The 21,364-nt window shown below is 35.9% G+C and overlaps 1 protein-coding gene across 4 annotated transcripts in view; it reads right to left on the bottom strand.

The window, feature by feature from the left end:
• LOC143236906 (TNF receptor-associated factor 4-like) overlaps positions 1-21,364 on the bottom strand; it is a 79,135-nt gene that overhangs the window by 19,253 nt on the left and 38,518 nt on the right. Inside the window, exons 1-2 of one of the 4 annotated variants that reach the window (XM_076475580.1) lie at positions 8,520-9,414; positions 7,044-7,119 (exon numbers count right to left, since the gene is read on the bottom strand). The exons of 1 other annotated variant lie outside the window; for it this stretch is intronic. Coding sequence is in view for 2 of the 3 variants with exons in the window: in XM_076475577.1 (XP_076331692.1) it covers positions 8,520-8,569 (50 nt within the window). In the remaining variant the exon portion in view is untranslated. Of the gene's footprint in view, positions 1-7,043; positions 7,120-8,519; positions 9,416-19,604; positions 19,811-21,364 lie in introns of those variants that run through there. 2 more of the 4 variants (XM_076475579.1, XM_076475577.1) reach the window with 2 other exon arrangements.

The following is a 21,364-nucleotide window of genomic DNA, read 5'->3' as shown; positions in this document are numbered from 1 at the left end:
TTGATCAAAGATACTTTGCAAAGTCATTTAACAAAGTTTAGAATTTTATCGTTTAGTCACCATGGTTTCACTAAGAGAACATCATGCCTTACAAATCTTTTGACATATTTTGAAAATGTTACTGTATATGTAAATGAGGGTAAGGGTGTAGATTTGGTGTATCTGGATGTTTAGAAAGCATTCAGCAAAGTGCCACATACAAGGTTTGTAAAGAAACTGATACAAAAGGTGTGGGGGATAAGTTATATATATATATATAACTGGATATAAGAGTAGCTATACGTTGTTATAATTGGATTTCAGTCAAATTGGATTAATTTACAAGTGGTGTACGTTAGAGCTCAGTCTTAACATCGTTTTTTACTTATTTTAATGACATATATGAAGAAATGGTCAATAAATTAATTAAATTTCCCGATGATACCAAGATCTTGGGTGTTGCTAGGTTGAAGAGGACGCTGCTGCTTTACAAAAGGATATAGATAATTTAGTGAGTTGAGTAAATAAATGGTAGATGGGGTTTAATTATGATAAATGCAAGATACTGCATGTGGGTTATAACAATTTTAATTATCAGTATAACTTGGATGGGAACAACCTTAACAATATCATGAAACAAAAGTATTTTGGTGTAATGGTCAGTCAGTTTCTAAAACCATCCAAACAGTGTGCTGTTACTAGTGGTGTGACAAATAAGATTTTAGATTGAATCTACAGAAATACTGAGTACAAGTCTAAAAAAGTTATAATTTCGTTGTATATGTCACTGGTTGGACTACATTTGGAATACTGTGTTCAGTCCTGGGTTCCTTACCTTATGAAAGACATTGAAATGCTGAAAAGAGTTCAGAGAAGGGACACTAGAATTGTGCCTAGGATGAAGGGTTTGTCATATAAGAAGTGGTTGAAATTTCCTAAACTGTTTTCTCTTGAGAAAAGAAGAGTTAGGGGAGGAGGGATCTGATTGAAGTGTTCAAGATTGTAAAAGGAACTGATAATGTTAATACATCAATATTTTTCATATTTAATAATTGTAGAATTAGGAAACACAAATATAGATTTAAGTAAAGTAGAAGTCATTCTCAACTAAGACAATTTTATTTTTCAAAGAGGGTGGTTGGTCTGTGGAAAGATTTAGTTTCAGATTTTGTTGAAAAAAGCTTGATAGATATATGAATAATAAAGGCTGGCTTTAAATTTTTATATTTATTTATATAATAGTTTTAGTTTAGCTTAGAAGATGTGACGGTCCGGCATGGCCAAGTGGATAAGACACTGAACTCGTAATCTGAGCAGATAGCCCTCATGTAGCTTTGTGCGAAATTCAAAGCAAAGAAGATGTGACGGTCTAGATGGACCAACATTGTTATGTTATATTACTAAATTAAAATATTGGTACCCACGTATTCCCATTACAAATGTAATAATCTAAAACATAATTTTTATTGTTTTCCAATCTGAAGCATCAGTAATTAAACTGTCATTTTCAAAGAACAATATAAGTTATGTTTTTAAAAATGGTTGAATTTGTTTTGTTTAATCAACCTAATATAGTAAGATCATATTATATTATAATAAACGAGTCGGAATACTAGCGAATAAGTAGGATATGATGCCTATCTTTACTGTCAGTGTAAGGTATTAACATGAAAATTATACAGTTTGTATTTGATGCATGACGATTCTCACTATAAGTGAAACTGTAAAAAAAATCGTATTCGCAAACTAAAAAACATAAAACGTGAAAAATAATAATCAGTGATGTCAACTTAGCGATTTTGTTTCTATATCTAGCTAGTAACGTTTAAGTTTTCCTAATGACAAATTTGTAAAAGCGACAAGTGACAAATCTAAAGAGTTTCGTCGCCAATAAAAGTGGTCTTCAGAGAAAGAAGCACCAATTTATAAAGTCATAAATTAATAACAAGAAATTCAATCGTGTTAGCATAATCCGCGCTCTTTTTAGTACATTATATTGTAGACACGAGGTGGAATGAGCGGCATTACGCACGTTGTAGTTGCTTCTAGACAGTTAAATCCAAGTTACATCCACATCCAGCCATCTACAACCAAAGGAGGATGGGATGAGGATGCTATGAAGGCTTAGGTAAGCCCTTAAAAACTCGATGACAGACAGAGTGTAACTTACAGCCTTAAAACATTTCTAGTGAATTAATGAATGCAGAATTTCTTTAAAGTGTAATTTTGGAAATGCTTTTTTATTCTAATGAATTTCTTTTTTTCCCATTTCCTAAAAATAAAGTTTCTATGGAAGTATATAAATATTTCCTATTGAACTTTACAAACATTTTGCTTTATGATATTCATGACGCCTTCAGAATTTCTACACAGCGTCATCTAGTGACTTCTTAAAATCTACCTGGCAACTTCCTGCTCTACGGAGTTGGCACATTGCAAATAATACTGGAATTGCTTTGTATAAATATCACAAAACATAAACGTTACACTTACTTGACGTTTCGATTAACTTATCCTTCGGAAATGTTTTATAGAAATTATCAAGTTTAACTTATTTAAGAACTAGGTTTACACTAGTTTAACTGTATTTGGACATTATTGAATCAATGTACTTACGAGTGTGGGCGTATCATATTGCAAACAAGTTGTTTTATTAATTTTAATCATATTTTCGAAAGAAAAATGTAGTCCAAAGACGAGAGGTACATTAAAAACGAATCAGTAAGGTCAAGTATTCGAAACAACGTGTTTCTTGATTTACCAAGATTATAGATTAAGTTGCGTTACACATTTCAATAGATTGAAGAAGGCACGTGCAAGTTAATGAAATAATCATCATCCAGTCTATTGTAATCGAACAATTCGAATTCCAACAATGACGCACAAACAAGCAAACTCGTAAGTTGCGAGCTTAACAAAACTTGTGCAAATGTGTAACGTTGTCCTCGTCCAAGCAACTGAGAGAAGCACAAAGCTCAATCCAAAATATATAATTTACAGAAATATCTCCGTCCAATGTTCTATAAGTCATTATTTTAATAATCTTACAATTAGTGTTGAAATATATATATACACATATTTACAGTATTAATGAAATACCTGAATAGTTATCCATGTCTTAAATAGGTAATAATACTTCCAAGTGCAGTTATAAAAAACTTTCATACCGAAAGGATGGTGCTATAGGTATAAAAACATGATGTCAATGGACTTAAAAGGTACACTATAAATTGAAAGTGGGCAGAACGTGGGCACTCCCGGGAGAGATGATTTGTAATTAGGCGGTTTGAGAAACGCATACTTAAGATGCAGATCTGTATATTTGTATTTTAAATCATACAAATATTTATTAGATTGGCTAATATTTTTGCAATAATACGGACTTGCGAATAGATGTAATTCGCGCTACTACATGTAATCATCTGAGTGCGGTATACATGTGTGTATTTAACACAAATTCAACAGTATTCCTGGTCCAATGTCATAGCGTAGGTGTGAATATGCATCTCTTGGAATGTTTGAGGGCGAACAATCACGTGACTATCAATTACGACCAACAGGTATTCTAAAAAAAAATGTTTATATCTTATACGTAGAAAACTTACCAGCGTCCATCAAAGTTTTGCTTATTGTACTTATACAACTATATTTGTTTCAGGAACAAAATCATATAACAACCTAATTTACTCCTTCTTACAATAGTGCTCAATGTTACTATAGTTACTGAGTGAAATGTATTGTCTTCCGATCAAAATAGGTCTTCTTAATGAGGATGCAGGAATTCTTGGAGACTTAATTATTTCTATCAAATTCCGTACGGGAATAAAATAGCTTAGAATGCTTAGCTTAATCGTTTAAGTCAGAGGTTAGCAAACTGTTTTGTTTTGTTTTGTTTTCTAATGTTTTACCCTTTTGTAATGTTGGACTGCTGGTGCGTAACGGGATATTTTTTGTGTGAACTGAGGGTTATCTACGGTGACCGTCCCTAATTTTGAAGTGACTCACTAGAAAAAAGACAACTGGTCAACGACATCTCTTAGACTACACTTTACCGACGAATAATAAAATTAATCATCACATTGAAACTCTCCCACGTATGAAAAGGCGAGTATATTCAGCGACAAGTTTTAATCCCGTAGTCTACGTATCGCGAGTTCAGCGCCCTAACCAACAGTTCATGCCAGACTAGCAGAAAGAAAGAACTGGTGAACGAAGTCACAGACTAACTTCGGTAGTGACCACTGTAGTGTTAGGGGTGAAATATATGGTAAAGTCATCATTGTCACACTGTGTTTCCACTAGCAATTCTACGCTGTTTCAATACATTATAGTCTAGCTCTCTGTAGGTAAAAGGTTGGATTATGCTGCCGAATTACACAACGACACTTCGAATAATATTGATCTTCCCCTAGATGTAGATTCTGTTCACTGTTGACCAAATAATTCAATCCACTTCAGTCATCTTTGAAGTTTTGGACTGTGCAACATTCCAAATTAGAAAACTTCAGTGCAGGTTTCTTTTACTGTTCACCAAATTTAGGCCGTAGATATGAAACGTGAACCACAACGCAAAATGATTGGAGGGAAGTATCTAATATATGAAAAAAGTAGAAGGGAAGAATACCCTTTAGTTTATTTTGAATTTTGTGCAAAGTTACACGAGGACTTTCTGTGCTAGTCGTCCCTAATTTCGCAGTGACAGGCAGAGAGCCAACACCACCCACTGTAAATTCTGGAGGCTACATTTCTGTCAACGAACAGTGGGATCAACCTCATATTATAACGCCCAAACGGCATGTTCGATGCCCCCCCCCATTCGAAGCCGTGACCCTCAGGTGAGAAGTCGAGCGCCATAACCACCAGGCCATGTCAAGCCTGTACCCTTTAAACAGTTCTTAAGCCTAACACCTATAGCACTTTTGATCCAGATTTAGACAGATCACCTACTTTAGTCATTGTGTGTACGTTATCACCGAAACACAGGAAAGGGTGGATTTTGGCAAAAGTTCATGACAGCACTCAGTATACTTCCAGGGCAAGAACTCACGAACGTACACACGCACGCCCTCTCCCCCGCGATTTTTAAAATTGTTTTACAATTCAGTAGCAAGGCAAAAACTAAAAACTGTATTACAGTGCGAGAGGTAATACTCATAGTTTGGCACAGAAGATTTTATTCCGGAACTCAGGACCGCTTCTAAAACCGTTTGCCAGCAATGAACACCCTCTGGCATTTTGGTTCGGTATATTTGAAACTAAGGAAAACTACACAACGGGCTATATGCGATCTGCCAATCACGGGTATCGAAACCCGATTTATAGCGCTGGAAGTCCGCAGACATGCCGCTGTGCGATTGGGGAAGAGCGTTGAAATATAAATCAAGGGAGTAGTGGTCGTTCGTTGACCACAGCTACAGTAAGTTAAATATGTTCAATGTTTCATTTCAACTATATAGCGGTCTACCGACAAAGTTACCAAAATACATATTATGCTCAATGTAAATACGAAATAAAGCATCGTATAACAGTTTGGGTAAAGATATATTCCTTTTTTCTAATTCGAAGCATTAACAATGACGTATTATGGGAATGATTGTATAAATAATTTTCTTTAGTAACCTTAATACTGGTACACCACCATGTTCCATAGCTATGATCCTCTAAAGGCCTGTTTGTTTGTTTGTTTTGAATTTTGTACAAAGATACATGAGGAATATCTGCGCTAGCCTTATCTAATTTAGTAGTGTAACGCTATAAGAGAAGCAGCTAGTCATCACCACTCACTGTCAACTCTTGGAGTATTATTTTACCAACGAATGGTGAGATTAACCGCACATTACAACGCTCCCGCGGTTGAAAAGGCGAGCATGTTTGTGACGGGCATTCGAACCAGCAACTCTCAGATTAACACTTAATCTGACACTTTAAGTCCGATGTTAAAAAAGCCTTTAAAGTTACCAAAATAACTTTGGTAACAGTTTTAGACCAATGCTAAAAAATTCCAACTATATGAGGTATATAGACCCCATCAGGTGGTCTATTAATATATAGACTTTCTATGACAAAGTTTCCCACTCAGGTACTCTTGTTAGTTATAATAAAAATGCTTTTTAAGTATAAAAGTTAACCATCATAATTCCGCGGGTAGACTAACTCAGCTTAGTCGAGTGCTCTAACCAGCTGGTCATGCAACGCCTTCCTCTAAAGGTCCTACTGTCTCTGTGGCTTTCCATTTAATAGTAACAGTACCTTATAGTAAAGTTTATCGAGAGTTTTACTTTCTTACTATTAATTATTTTAATTCTCTGTGAAGACACTTGTATTGTTGTATCTGTTTATCTTTTTAAAGACGTTATCTTTAATGGAATTTCTTCATTATAAAAATAATAGAGGATTTATCATTACTGAACAGAATCAGAAAGATGAATAAAAAATAATAAATTCTCTTTCAGTAATTTAGCTGTCAGAGATAGCCAGTCATGCGTGAAGTTAACCTCGTGGATCACATAGATCCATGCGTTGTCTTAAGTAGTATTTGATTAGCTCCGGTAATTTTTGTAACAAGAATTTTGTTCCGTGCGACGGAGTCTTCGTCATCCGTAAGAGTCTTTTCTAAAACTTGGGTTCTAATCTTATGTATCGTTAATGACAAGAATTCCTAGTTGTGCTTATGGAAGAAAAAAAATTATGAGAAGCCGTTTAGTACCAAACACCGTCATTAAATAAACACAGGCGCCTCTAACGAGGAACTGATAGCATCGCTATTGTGTGCATATAGAATAATACATCGAGAGGCATTATTTTGCGCTTGAGACCTGAGACAGGGCAAGGTCGTTGCTGTATGATGAATTCATGTGTGACGATTCGGTTTGAAAACGAGTATTTAGGATCACATACAAGTCTTTTGCTGTATGATGTTTCCTTGTAACAATATTTATTTCTGTTATAATGAGGACGTATAAAAGCTCATACTTGCAAAAGTAATCACACATATATCAAGCACAATTCATTAGGTATAGCAAGAGACATATAGATCTTATCAAACTTTCGAAAAACAGATTTACCGTGCGACGATATATTAACTTGGTATTTAGCACAGTTGCATGACCTAAGGCGTATGTAGTCGAGTCAGACTTTGTCCTGGAGTAAAAAAAAAAATGACTAGTGTTATATTACTGATATTATCACGGACTTCTATGACAACAAACTGAAAAGATCATGAACTGGCTAGTAAGAAGTCCTATATTTAAATACGTTAGAACACTTTACGTACCTCTTTTAGGACCGCGTCCACGATAAAATACGCACTTGGATTTTACAACGTTTGTTTGTAATTAAGCACAAAACGTCAAAATGGGCTATCCGTGCTCTGCCCATCACGGATATCGAAACATGTCACTGTGACACTGTGGAGCGACTTTACAATGATCTTCAAGAAATTTCTGATTATAACCTTCGTTGTTTGGATATATGAAAAATAGTAACTTTACAAATACATCTTAGGAAATTGGCATGGTAATTGTTGTTAGCTTAGGAAGAAACGAGAAAAAAAAACACAATGACAATGAACAGTTTTCTATTTTAAAAATAAATAATTAAATAACTAAAAGATACAATCATTCAGTTTTCAACATCTTGTAGCATAACTCAGTTTTATTCTTCTTCTTTCTTTCATTTTTTATTTTTTTTTTTTTTTATTATTTTTTTTTTTTTTTGCACTCCACTGAGTAGTGTTAGCTCGTCAAATTGAAGCAGTGCAATGACAGGCTCAAATGCGACCGATTATTCGGGTAGACGAATTCCGCGGCCTCCTCGATCGCCAGAAATCACTCTATTTGGAGTTATGTTAAGAACATGATGTATCGCAAACCTATAGGAAACATCAAGGATAAAGGATTCTATCGCCACTTTAACTATTGCAGCAAACATGGACTGAAATCGAATATCGGTTAGGCGTGCTGAGAGACATTAATAGCGCACACGTAGAAATCTAATGACATGTCAATAAAAAACTGAGAGTTTTCTAGAAGATGTCAAAAACCGCATGCTTATATTTCTTTATTTATTCAATTATTAAAGTTTAAAATATGCAAAACAATTTTGAACCATCCTGTAGTACAAAAGAGTTTGTCTTTATTTCTACCCGTGGCATAAACTTACAACTCCCGACTTCTGATCATCATGAAACCTTCAGAGATTCTTAAATATGCCTCTGAAGGGTTAATACACCCATTACTGTATTTATTTTCCTATTTTTATGAGTTTGAAAGTCATTTAAACTTTTTCTCCTAATTACTATCTCAGTGTTGATGAATGACTAATACACCGTCCAGTCATCTTCGTGAAGCCACTCAGGTACTCTTGTTAGTTATAATAAAAATGCTTTTTAAGTATAAAAGTTAACCATCATAACAAACGAAAAATAGTCTAGCTGTTTACTGTAATAAATATACTGTATGGATAAAAACGGGTTAATACTAGTGTGTCAGACAAATAGGTTGTTCTAAGCTACGGATGTCTGAAATTACATATAAGCTCACCTGGACGTGGCACCTTTTCTGTCCTCTTTGGCCGTTCCTATACACCACATAATTAATCGTTGGCTAACACACCAGAAACAACAATTTAAAGCGGTCTTGAGTTACTACGAGGCTTATTATTGCTACTACAAATTCGCCAGTACATACAAGTCACAGATAAAAGTGAAACAGCCAAAGTCATAAAATAAACTACTTCTGTGATAAAGGTTACGAAATCCACAAATCAATACAATGAAGAATCAAAGAGCTTTTTTTTTAACCACGTCTTCTTCTCGCTAAGTTAACGTGTTCAGATGCACTGGATTCACATTAGCACCCAAAAATTAATGGCTCTTTGAAGTATTTGTTATCTTTACTAGCAGTTAGGCACTTCGCTAAAGTATACAGTCCAGTTATATCGTTGAACCACACGCCTGATTCAAATACAATGAAGCACAAACCAGCGATATATAAAATAGACTTAGTGGACACTTTGTATAAAGTATCGCGCACTTCCTCACATACGGCTTCAGCCAAACTAGTGGTAATAATTACATTAGATCTTTACTCCTTCACACTTTAATAACAACCAGGAACTTCTAAAGTACAAAATGTTCCCAGCAAACATCTTTCCAGTGTTGTCCAACTAGTGACAAAAGGCGTCTAGCTTCCTTCTCCTAATGTTCTGTTCCTTTCTGTGAGAAAATCCAAACATTTCTCAGAAAATCCTTGCTTCTTCTGCACACACCACTGAGCCAACTAATGTGCCTCGTCTAAAAGCCTGTACACTCGTTGCACACATAAAAAAATAAATAAAAATCACCAGCCCTGGTTTCCTTCCATTGTTTTTTATCGCACGTGACAAGCGCATCACTCCTACTCACGCTTTATGTGCAAGTATCGTACAATCTAGATCAGCAAGTAGCAGGAACTATTCATACAGTAACCTCCGTTATTTTGGAGAACATACAACTCTCTTGTTATCATAAGGGTGACCTTGGTAACAGGATGTTATTTTGCTTAGATTAATGACGTAACGTGGTCACTATGTTTCTGCATGTGCTGTTAATTTAATTGTCAAATTACGAAGTGTAATATATTTATGACTCATACTCTATTAGAGCGGTTCTCAAACGTTTTAGACAGAGCCCGCCGCAACCTCTCCTCTCCCCATCTGTTCTTGTCTGTGGTATTTGACGCCTCACACATTGACGTAAATCAAAATATTCAAATATCTCATTATCACTGAATATTAAAAGAATGTAGTGCACCACAGGTATAAATAGCCATTCATGTAAGCATGCAGTAACGTTACTTTTATATGTGAAATTGTTGTTGTTGTTGTTTTGAATTAAGCACAAAGCTACACAATGGGCTATCTGTGCTCTGCCCACCACGGGTATTGAAACCCGGTTTTTACCGTTGTAAGTCTGCAGACGTACCGCTGAGCCCTTTTTATATGTGAAATAGAACTTACCTTATGTAAGAATGTAAACTGTATTTTTATTTTTTTTGTCGCGTACCTTCTCACACTCCCACCCTCACCAGAATACATTCTATGGTACTCATAGTTTCTTCAGTAGTGCTATCCCCTGTTGGCTCGGCTTCTAACTTCGAACGCTGACAACGCTAAATTTAGGGATTAGGTCCCTGCAATGAGCATACCATCGTGTAGCTTTGTGTTTATTGTTTGTTTGTTTCTTTGTTTTTGAATTTCGTGCAAAGCTACACGAAGGCTGTCTGCACTAGCTGCCCCTAATTTAGCCGTATACGACTAGAGTGAAGGTAACTAGTCATTGCTACCCACCGCCAACTCCTGGACTACTCTTTTACCACCGAATAGTAAGATTGATCGAAACATTATAACGGTCCCACGGTTGAAGGAGCGAGCATGTTTGATGTGACGGGGATTCAAACCCGTAACCCTCAGATTACGAGTCGAATGTCTTAACCACCTGGCCATACCGGGCCTCGTGCCTTTTGCTTGGAAGAAAAATTTTTAATTGAAGCTGAGGTAAACATAATACGGTTTTACTTGTGGAAACACTGATTACAAAGTTTACTTTTTTTTCCCAACTGTAGGACATGTATCCCAAAATGTACAGAAATTTGACTTTTTGGCGAGATATATACAAGTAATATATAATGCACAACCAACAGAGGTATCAAAGGTTGTAATGTTTATTTAAATAGTTCTTGAAAATATCATATACTATATCATCTATCATCCCTTCGTATCAATTCTCTAAAAATATAGTTTCCCCCAGTTTTACGAAAACAAAGTTCTGTTTTTAATTTACAAATCGTAGACAGAAAAACATAACTACCAGCAGTAAGTAATTTTATACTCTGAAAATTAACAGCTAGTATACATTGTTTCTATCATACAAGGATATTTATGTGGATAGATATCTTGTGTAATATAAATTAATTTACAAAAATTCATTTTATAAACGCCATACAATCTCGTGTAATGTGAAAGTTTAATATACAAAGGACATGATTCCCATGTTCTCATTAGCAGTCAGCCTTACATGCCCAATGTTAAGGCAGTTACATAGCGAGTACCTGGGGTGCCAACTATTCGGGGGTTGCACTATGACTAGGAGCGCAGCCTTAACGCCTTACCTATAATGCCAGTTTCGCATTAATAGCTGGTACTTTCGGCGTGTTCTGGATATGCTGACTTGTTTTGTTGAATTTCGCGCAAAGCTACACGAGGGCTATCCACGCTAGCCGTCCCTAATTTAGCAGTGTAACACTAGAGGAAAAGCAACTAGTCACCATCTCCAACCGTTAACTCTTTGCTACTCTTTTACTAACGAATAATGGGATTGATTGTACCATTACAACGCTCCTACGACTGAAAGTAACGAGCATGTTTTGAGGAACTGGGATTCAAACCCGCGACCTATAGATTACGATTCGAGCGTCATAACCACCTTGCCATATCGGATCTTTTGAATATGAAATTGGTCGTCAAAAATGCAATTATACGCAAGCATCTTTATTTTTGCTAGAAAGAAAAAGTGTGTTGCATTTCGTAAGTATGTTTGTGAAAGAAACATAAAAAAACAACTAGTTAACGATTTCCACACTTGAAACAGCAAGAATATCGAAAAGATGTAGAGCTCTCTTTCTTATCGTTGTTTTACTGAAAATGGCATCCAAACTGTAGATCCAACTTGTCAGGAGAGATTACATATATTCAACGTAGGCTGAAGACACACTTATTTATAAATGTCAGCTTCTTTCTTTCCTTAGTTATAATTTACAAACAAAAGAAGTTAACACACGTATACAAGCTGTCTTAACAAATATTCGTGTGAAATAAGCCGTTTTTGAGCTCAATATGAATTAAAGTTAATTACGCAATCAGTAGCCTATCCCTTCATAATTAGAGACCGCGAGCACAAGTGACGCTCCAGTGCTTTGCGTAAAATTCAACAAAAAACAAACAATATGTCAACGTCCACTTACTGAACTGTTCAGCCAGCTCTAGATATATCCAATTAAAATATATGTTCGTCATTAATTAATAGAATTAAAATACAAAAAAATTAGAATTAGACTAAATACAGACAAACAATACGTGATATATGAAACAAAAACAAGTGAAGTAAAAATGTAAAACTTGTAAAACTGGGTAAGTTAAACCTGGAAAATTTAACCGATTCTTTTTTCATATTAATGTTTTACTGCTTCTACAAATTACAAGTTTTGGTTTGTTTTAAATTTCGCGCAAAGCTACATGAGGGCTATATGCGCTAGCCGTCCCTGATTTAGAAGTATAAGATAGAGGGAGGGTAGCTAGTCATCACCACCCACCGCCAACTCTTGGGCTACTCTTTTACCAACGAGGGATTGACCGTCATATAAAACGCCCCCACACTTGAAAGGGCAAGCATGTTTGGTGTGACAGTGATTCGAACCCGCGACTCTCGGATTACGAGTCGAGTACCTTAACCACCTGGCCATGCTGGGCCTTCAATTACAGGAGTCAAGTTGTTGTCCATGGTTGATACCTATAATCTTACTAGGCTATTATTTGACATGCAGAATGGTTTGATTATTATTTTGTATTTATTAATATTTCCGAAGTAAGGTGAGATTCAAGCCCCAGGTTTCAGGGAAAGGGATTAACACAGAGGGGCAGCGTTGAAGACCGTTAGCCCTAACCTTATTTCAGATTTTCTACGTGTCCTTCGGTCCTCAAGTAATCGCTTTAAACTAATGACTGTGGAGAAAATTTAATATTAAAACTATTAAATCATCACACATGTACTCAAGTGAGGAGATCGATGGGGTTTAGCCGAACTCCCTCTTTTGTAATGAAAAAAAAATCTACTTATGTAGATTTAGGGCAGTTGCTTATTGTAAGCAACATTTTCCACCCAATCTATGTTCTTCTGATGAAACATTAGCATTTCCAGACTTTAATTATTCTCATATCCCAAGACCCCCGTGGCATTAGCATAGTTTACATGCGAATTGTGTTTCGTGCAATATGTGTTGACTTTTAATCTCATAAATTAGAAACCCTCTTTCGAAAATTCTGCGTACTGGCCTGAACATATTCATAAACAAAGTATCAGTACACGTGCTACAATTGTCAAGCATTTGTTTAGGTTAACATTTACCCGTAACAATTTTCTTCGAGCTAGTCCTACTTTCTCTGCTGTATACTTTGCTTCTCGAGCAAGTGGAATTGATTTGGTTTATTTAGAAACACGCGCATAGTTACACGAGAGCTATCTGTGTTAGCAGTCTCTAATTTGAGAGCGATTTACCAAAGAGAAGGCAGCTCGTCAATACCACTCACCGCCATCTGTTGAGCTACTCTTTTACCAACGAATGATGTGATTGACCGTCATATTACAAAGATTCCACGGCTGAAAAAGCGAGCATGTTCGGTGAAGGAGATACGAACCTGTGATTCTCAGATTGCGAGTTGAGCACCTTAACCACCAGGCCAGAAAGGAAAAGAAAAACAAATAATTTCACCACTTTTTTGATTGCTCACTTATTATTATCTATATAAAAAAAAATATAAAGTTACTGATTTTAATGTGATGTGAGAGTGTTTAGATCTGCTCATAAGAATAATAGTGACATTCCAGCATTTGGAAGAGATGAGGTTTTTATATCTTCTCATAAGAATAATAGTGACAGTCCAGCATATGGACCAGATGAGGTGTTTAGATTTGCTCTTAAGAATAATAGTGACATTCCAACATCTGGAACAAATAAGGTGTTTAGATCTGCTCATAAGAATTTAGTGACATTCCAACATCTGGAACAAATGAGGTGTTTAGATCTGCTCATAAGAATTATAGTGACATTCCAACATCTGGAACATATGAGGTGTTTAGATCTGCTCATAAGAATTATAGTGACATTCCAACATCTGGAACAGATGAGATGTTTAGATCTGCTCATAAGAATTATAGTGACATTCCAACATCTGGAACAGATGATGAACAGATCTGGAACAGATGAGGTGTTTAGATCTGCTCATAAGAATTATAGTGACATTCCAACATCTGGAACATATGAGGTGTTTAGATCTGCTCATAAGAATAATAGTGACATTCCAACATCTGGAACAGATGAGGTGTTTAGATCTGCTCATAAAAATAGTAGTGACAGTCCAGCATCTGGAACAAATGAGACAATATCCCAAACGTGGTTAAACAATCATTCCTGCATTATGTTCTGGATATTCGTACGTGATTGGTAAAACCTAATTACGTAGTAGACGTTATAACCCATTTGTTAAAAAAACGTTGTTAGCCTGCATACGCTGTATAACCTATCTGGAAATAAAATCTATCCATAGTATTCGTTATAAGTTCTTGATAGTAGAATGTCACGGTTTATTCGTTTCAGTTTTCCACGTACAACAGAATACCACTGTGTAACAAGTGCTAGTGATCATCTTAATTCAAATCTCATTAAATTTCAATTTACTGAAATAGTGGTGGAGTCCACATAGAGCACCGCCTTGAATGATTTTATTATATTATCTATTTTGACTCACAGTGTAAAGAAATAACCCAAAATAGGATAAAATCACGTATTTTTTAAGTAAATGTATGGAAGCACAAGTAGTAATTAGTGAGATTAGTTATCATATCGATAGCATTTTTTTAGGTTTCGTGGATATGTTTGTTTTCGAATTTCGAACAAAACTACACGAGGACTATGTGCATTAGCTTTCTTTAATTTAGCAGTGTAAGACTAGAGGAAAGACAGCTAGTCATCACCACTCACCGACAACTCTTGGGCTATTCTTTTACCGACGAAAAGTTGGATTCACCGTTACATTATAGCATTCTAACGGCTGAAAGGGCGATCATGTTTGATATAACAGGGATTCGAACCCACGATCTTCGTACTGCGAGTCGAATGCCTTAACCACCTGGTCATGCCGGGCCTTGGTTTCGTAGGGTACTCGTATCTTATTTGGACCCTTTACAAAACCAACAACCTGAACCTACGAATAGTTTGGTATATAAAAGGTTGTAAAAAGTAACATCCATGGATGATAGAAGATTAAACTGCAGTTAAATGCCGTCATTCATTATGACAGAATCTCACCATGCTGCAACGAATTAATTAATGGGTAATACACTCTTACTGTGCATTATTTTTTTACATCTCGATGGTAATATGACTTCACTGTGTAGCATGGCTGCATTTGGATGGTAGTATAATCTCAATGTGTAGCAGTGTCGTAAATTAAGGTATTTGAAAATAACAAGATTCACTTTTTTTTAATCGAACACTAATTTGACACAATTACTACATACTGAATTGTTCGTATTGTCGACTCACTTCATCACTTTAGTTGTTTTTTTATAGGGGGCATATAATAAATAATTAATAATTAACATATAAATTCCAACCGAAGCAAAATTACAAAAACGTTTTGAAATATTTACGGGAAAACACGAGGGTCAAGGAAATAACTAAAACTATGACCAAAAAAACCGTCAATTTAAATTGCTTACGTAATTTAATTTCAAAGTAATTCTAATCACTGTTACTTTTAATGTGATATACATATCACAACAACCGATACCGTCTCCTCTATAAATATTCTTTTCATGTGTGGTTTGTTCTTATATATAAATTCAAGGTTAACAAAAAACCCACTCAAGGTTGAAAAATTAAAAACATATGTACCTAAGAGAACCAAACACACACGTTATAGAAGGGAGGTAGGGACATTCAAGGTGAAGTAAAAGCTGAAGACAATTAAAGTCTGCGTGAAAATTAACATGAAGCCAAAATATCTTTTGTATGTTAAACAATTTAATTGGTATAGGTCTTCAAATCCAATTAGAAACATAAGTGTACACGATCAAGGTTACTTTATTTTGGTGATAAAAAGCGATACTTCTTTGTGTACACTGAGTTTATTGTTATGTACACTCTGAATACGTTGGAAGTGATTGTCAGTGTGGCCTTGAGGGTTGGTTTCACGAATATCACAAAGAAAGCACTACTACACAAAAGTGGATAATGACTTTTGTGTTGATGGAAAGAATGGTTAAAGAAAGCTATGAGTAATATACATATATATGCATACACACACACTCAGGGATGACTATTCACAAAACACTAGCACGAACAGTGTGTATTCTGAAAGTTCTACAGAATTTGTTGTGTTTACTCTTAGTACAAAGTGCTTTAACATTTTCCTTTGATTGAGTTAAGCACAAAGCTACACAATGGGTTATTTGTGCTCTGCCCACCACGAGTATCGAAACCCGATTTTTAGCGGTGTGAGTCCGCAGACATACTGCTGTGCCACAGGCGGCAAAATTTTATTAAAAAGTACACCTTTTTCATGTTTTTGTCAGTTTGACTAGCAACATTAAGGATTCGATATTACTTTATTTACTTACCTAGACAAAACATTTGTTTTGTTTTTTAAGCGTAGAAGTACAAAATGAAGGATCTAAACGCTGCGATCCCTTCAGGTATCTAACCCTGAACTTTAACTCTCTATCTGACGTCTTCAGTAACAGTAAATTGTACTGGAATAAGAAGTGTAATTCTGACGTTATATCACAGTTAACCCACAATCGTTCTTTAAAACTCTTCTAAACAATCTTCTAAGGAAACAAATAGTCGACAATCGAACGGAAATGTAGTTATTCAGAAATTAGTGTTTCCAGTCCTACAGAAATTTTTGATTTTTGTGATGAAAATAATAAAAAAAGGGAAAAAAGAAACAAACCCTCATAATTTACTTATTATTCATGCTTATTGCTTTTTCTACAGGATCGAAAATGGAAAATGCTTTTCTTTATCTTAAACATTATGCACCTCTAGAACAAGACCACAAAATATTAACCGCCAGCTTTCTGTACTTTTGATTCTAGGATGATGCGAAGTAGGCCCGACATGGCCAAGCGTGTTAAGGCGTGCAACATGCTCGCCCTTTCAGCCGTTGGGGCATTATAATGTGACGGTCAATCCAATTATTCGTTGGTAAAAGAGTAGCCCAAGAGTTGGCGGTGGGTGGTGATGACTAGCTGCCTTCCCTCTAGTCTTACACTGCTAAATTAGGGACGGCTAGCGCAGATAGCCCTCGAGAAGCTTTGTGCGAAATTCAAAAACAAACAAACAAAATCATGAGACGTTTTCTGCGGTATTTAGAAATTTATATTACCTCAACTTTTGTGCACAATAAAGTAAAATGGTGCAATTATTTTTTTATATGTAGTACGAACGTAAAGATGTAAGGTCAGTGTGCACGTCTTTTCAAAATTAGACTGTCAGACATGTAAAACCTGCTTTAAAATAACTTTCAAAATAACATATTTCGCTACAGTAGTAGACATTGGACGTAAGCGCTGGCAACGTGAGGGCCTAGCGATCACAGCCAACAGAACTTTATTTCATAAATTTTATAATCTATAGCAATTCTAGGACCAGTGGCATAAAGTAATGGATTCAGTTTGCGTCAACTTAGCTAAGGCAGTTACCTGATGTTTTTTTTAGTTGTAAATAAATACTTATTTTGGAAAGCATGTCGTGACAGTGGTTGTATGTTAAACGTTAAGCTAAACGATGGGCTATCTGTGTTGTCCCTCCTACGGATATCGACACCCGGTTTTAAGGTGGTTCATCAGGAAAAAGGACATCAATTATTGAAGATAAAAATTATTTATCTTCACTTCATCCTATTATTCTCGTTCCCAGTTTCAGCAAGTAGAGAAAGAAAATTAGCAAGTAAGGAACACTTCTATTGGATGCATATATTTCTGAAGTTATGCCTATCAGTGGACCTTAGTTATACTAACCCTGAAACTTGAAGAACTTGGCGGATTTCTTCTTTTTTATTATTATTATTGGTGCATAACTACACAATGGAATATCTGCACTCTGTCCATTGCGCGAAACCGAACTCTTGATTTTAGCTAGCGCTGCAATACTTAAACTTACCGCTGGCCTCTGAATGCCAAGAATAGAAACCATTACAACAAAAAATTTTAAAGTCATTCGCTGGCGTGGTATGACCTGATGCTCAAATCGCAGTTTGAAAGTCGCGGATTAAAAGTTCCGTCACCGAACCTACTCGCCCTTTTAATTAGGGTGACGTTATAATGTCACGGACAATCCCACTAGGCCCAGCATGGCTAAGTGTGTTAAGGCGTTCGACTCGTAATCCGAGGGTCGCAGGTTCAAATCCCGTTCGCACCAAACATGCTCACCCTTTCAGCCGTGGGGGCGCTATAATGTGACGGTCAATCCCACTACTCGTTGGTAAAAGAGTAGCCCAAGAGTTGGCGGTGGGTGGTTATGACTAGCTCCCTTCCCTCTAGTCTTACCCTGCTAAATTAGGGCCGGCTAGCGCAGATAGCCCTCAAGTAGTTTTGCGCGAAAATTCAAAACAAAACAAACAAACAAACAAACAATCCCACTATTCGTTGGTGAATCAGTTGCCCAAATGTTGACGTGGATGGCGATTGCTAAGGTGCTTTCCCACTACTCTGTCACTGCTAAATTAGTATCGATTGGCGCATACAGTTCTTTTGTAACTTTGCGCGAACTTCCAAACAAATCAAACCTAAAATCTAAGCACCAAGCGAGGTTAGAAATCCATTACGAATATGAAGTGGGGTATTATATCGAAAGCAGTTTCGATATAAGTAGATTTAATCAGATTAAGGAATAATATATTTAAAGTGAGGTTAACCTTTCTTTTCAGTCTCTGGCTTATTCTCTTCTATAAACTGGATTCATTGTCGTTACTTTCACGAGATGCCAAGAAATCCTTGTTGCAAACAGAAAATTCTACAACGTGCTTACTTTCCAATACGCATGAATAATAAAGTGAAATTTGAACCGTTCCAGAAATAATTACACCATCTATATTTCAACAATTTACTGACAGTTAAAACAGACACCAACGACAATGTTTTAAGATTAACGGAAATTTAGAATCGTAGAATATAATAATTTAATCAATTCAAAAAAATGTACAGAATACTTCTCATATTTATATTGAAAGTTTGTTTGTTTGTTTTTTTTAATTTCGCGCAAAGCTACACGAGGGCTAGCCGTCCCTAATTTAGTAGTGTAAGACTAGAGGGAAGGCAGCTACTCATCACCCCCCATCGCCAACTCTTGGGCTACTCTTTTACCAACGCATAGTGGGATTGATCGAAATATTATAACGACCCCACGGCTGAAAGGGCGAGTATGTTTGGTGTGACGAGGATTCAAACCCACGACCCTCAGATTACAAGTCGGGCGCCTTAACCACCTGGCCATGTCAAGCCCTGTGTTAAGTGACATATCAAAATACACTTTTCAAAAATTGTTTAAAATTTCAAATATGAGAAGTTTAACTTGCTTACATTTGTTAGAGATAAAGCCACTGGTCAAAATATAGTGCTGATTTTCTGCATCATCACAATAGCAATGTGATACTTAAACAGGGTTGAAAAAAAAATAACAACAAACAACTGTTTTGCTTTGGTAGCGGTTCATGACGTAAAGAGAGGCAGTTTGCGCTTCTGGAAATATTAAACAGGATTAAATTAATAAATTTATTCTTATAACAGACTGATGAAACCTGTTACATACCTGTTCATATTTCAAGTGTACAATACCCGAGGTTCGTTTCTCTGTAATCTTTTGTCTACTAATAAGCGAAGTTCATCTCACGTTACGAGTTACGCTAAAAAGCCAAATGTCTGGGCGTGAAGGAATGTTTGTGGGTTAAAAAAAAACTGAGACAGTGTCTCGCCCCCTGCTTCTTCCGTTTTCAGTTCGACAGAGCTTTCTTTGTTCTGCCAATGAACAGAGAAACAACGGTAAAAGGTTCTGCCACAAAACGTAGTAAGGTACCGAAAACTATAACGTTATTGTTTTATTCATTTTATAATAACGGAAAACTATTCTCACATTCTACAGTTGGTCGTTTTCTTCGTGTTTAATTCCAAGCAGCTCTGAGGATATATTGTATTGCGGCTGAATGTGTAAAGAGCTTTCTGTTCGCGTGTGCGCGACCCAGATTTAAACACAGCTGTACACATTAATCAAGCACTGTTGTCAAATAAACGTCAACAGTTCAATAAGCGTCGTTACTGTGTCTTTTTCATTGCTGTGAGTGTTCTACATTTTATGTATTTTATAAGTTTTCTGGTCCCATCCCCTAAACTGTATGCATGTTGTTATATAAATAAAACTAAGACAGTAGTTTTGGTATCTTTTCTAAACATGTATATCTGTGACAATAGACCAGATTCGTGAAGTACAATATACCACTTGAAATTCTGATTTTTAACAGCTGCTACATGTCTTAACTTTTAAATATTTAAAATTTTAAGATTGAAATGATGTTGAGTCAAACATTTTTGCTCATTTTTATACATTTAACTACAGCTGCTATCAGAAATAGCATGTAAAATATCGGGTTTCGACCCCACTGCTAGCAAACAGATTATGAGTAGAGCGCCCTAACCGCATACTTCTAAGATAGGATTTCCAACCAGATCTATAGTTTAGAACTAGCTTTTGTTGTCACAATTTATTGTCCAGAAAACCCTTTGGTAAAAATAAAATCCCATGAATTACTAATCTGTCGAAAATTCTGTAAACAAAATCCAATGAAGTATTTTAAACCCTGAAGTCAAAAGGCGAGCGAACTGTGATGATTTTAGATACTTCTGTTTTGAAATACATAACGAACGAACTTAGAGAAACAACAAATTCCATCACACCGAACTGTCATTAAATGTGTTCTGCCTAATACTTTTCTTATTTCGCCAGCTCATGTGTCCAATACCGACACATTGAGAACCAGTTTCATTTAAAAACAATACATTAATTGATAATTTGTTTCCATTTTGTTACTGCGGCACCAACAATGTGAATAATACTAAATTTCACAATTTGAATACGTTCTGGTAACAATAAAAAAATACCAGTTTTAATTTACAGACATTAAATTGTTCTCAATACAGAGAAGCCCATTTGTATTAACACCTTATGCAGAGGTCCGGCATGGTCATGTGGTTAGAGCGCTCATCTCTCAAGCTGAATGTTGTTTATTAGTAAACAGAAGTAACACAGAAATATTTGTCACCTACCAAAAAACAACTCATGTTCTATTCTTCTTATCATACTAAAAGCAAACTGTACAGGTAAGCCATAAGGCTGATGGAATACTACAGCACTAATGCCACCAGCTACTTAGGTTAACCACTTCAGGCAAAACACTAATTCTACTAACGACAGACTGATTTACGATACTTTCCAATAAACATATTGTGTGATTGAATATTCAGTACTGGGTATTAATGGATATCTGTACACATATAAATTTGTTGGAGGTGTAATAA

Source organism: Tachypleus tridentatus, chromosome 13 (genome assembly GCF_004210375.1).
Source record: "Tachypleus tridentatus isolate NWPU-2018 chromosome 13, ASM421037v1, whole genome shotgun sequence".
NCBI lineage: Eukaryota > Metazoa > Arthropoda > Merostomata > Xiphosura > Limulidae > Tachypleus > Tachypleus tridentatus.
The sequence above is the reverse complement of the archived record's forward strand: the minus strand, read 5'-3'. Positions and strand labels throughout refer to the sequence as shown.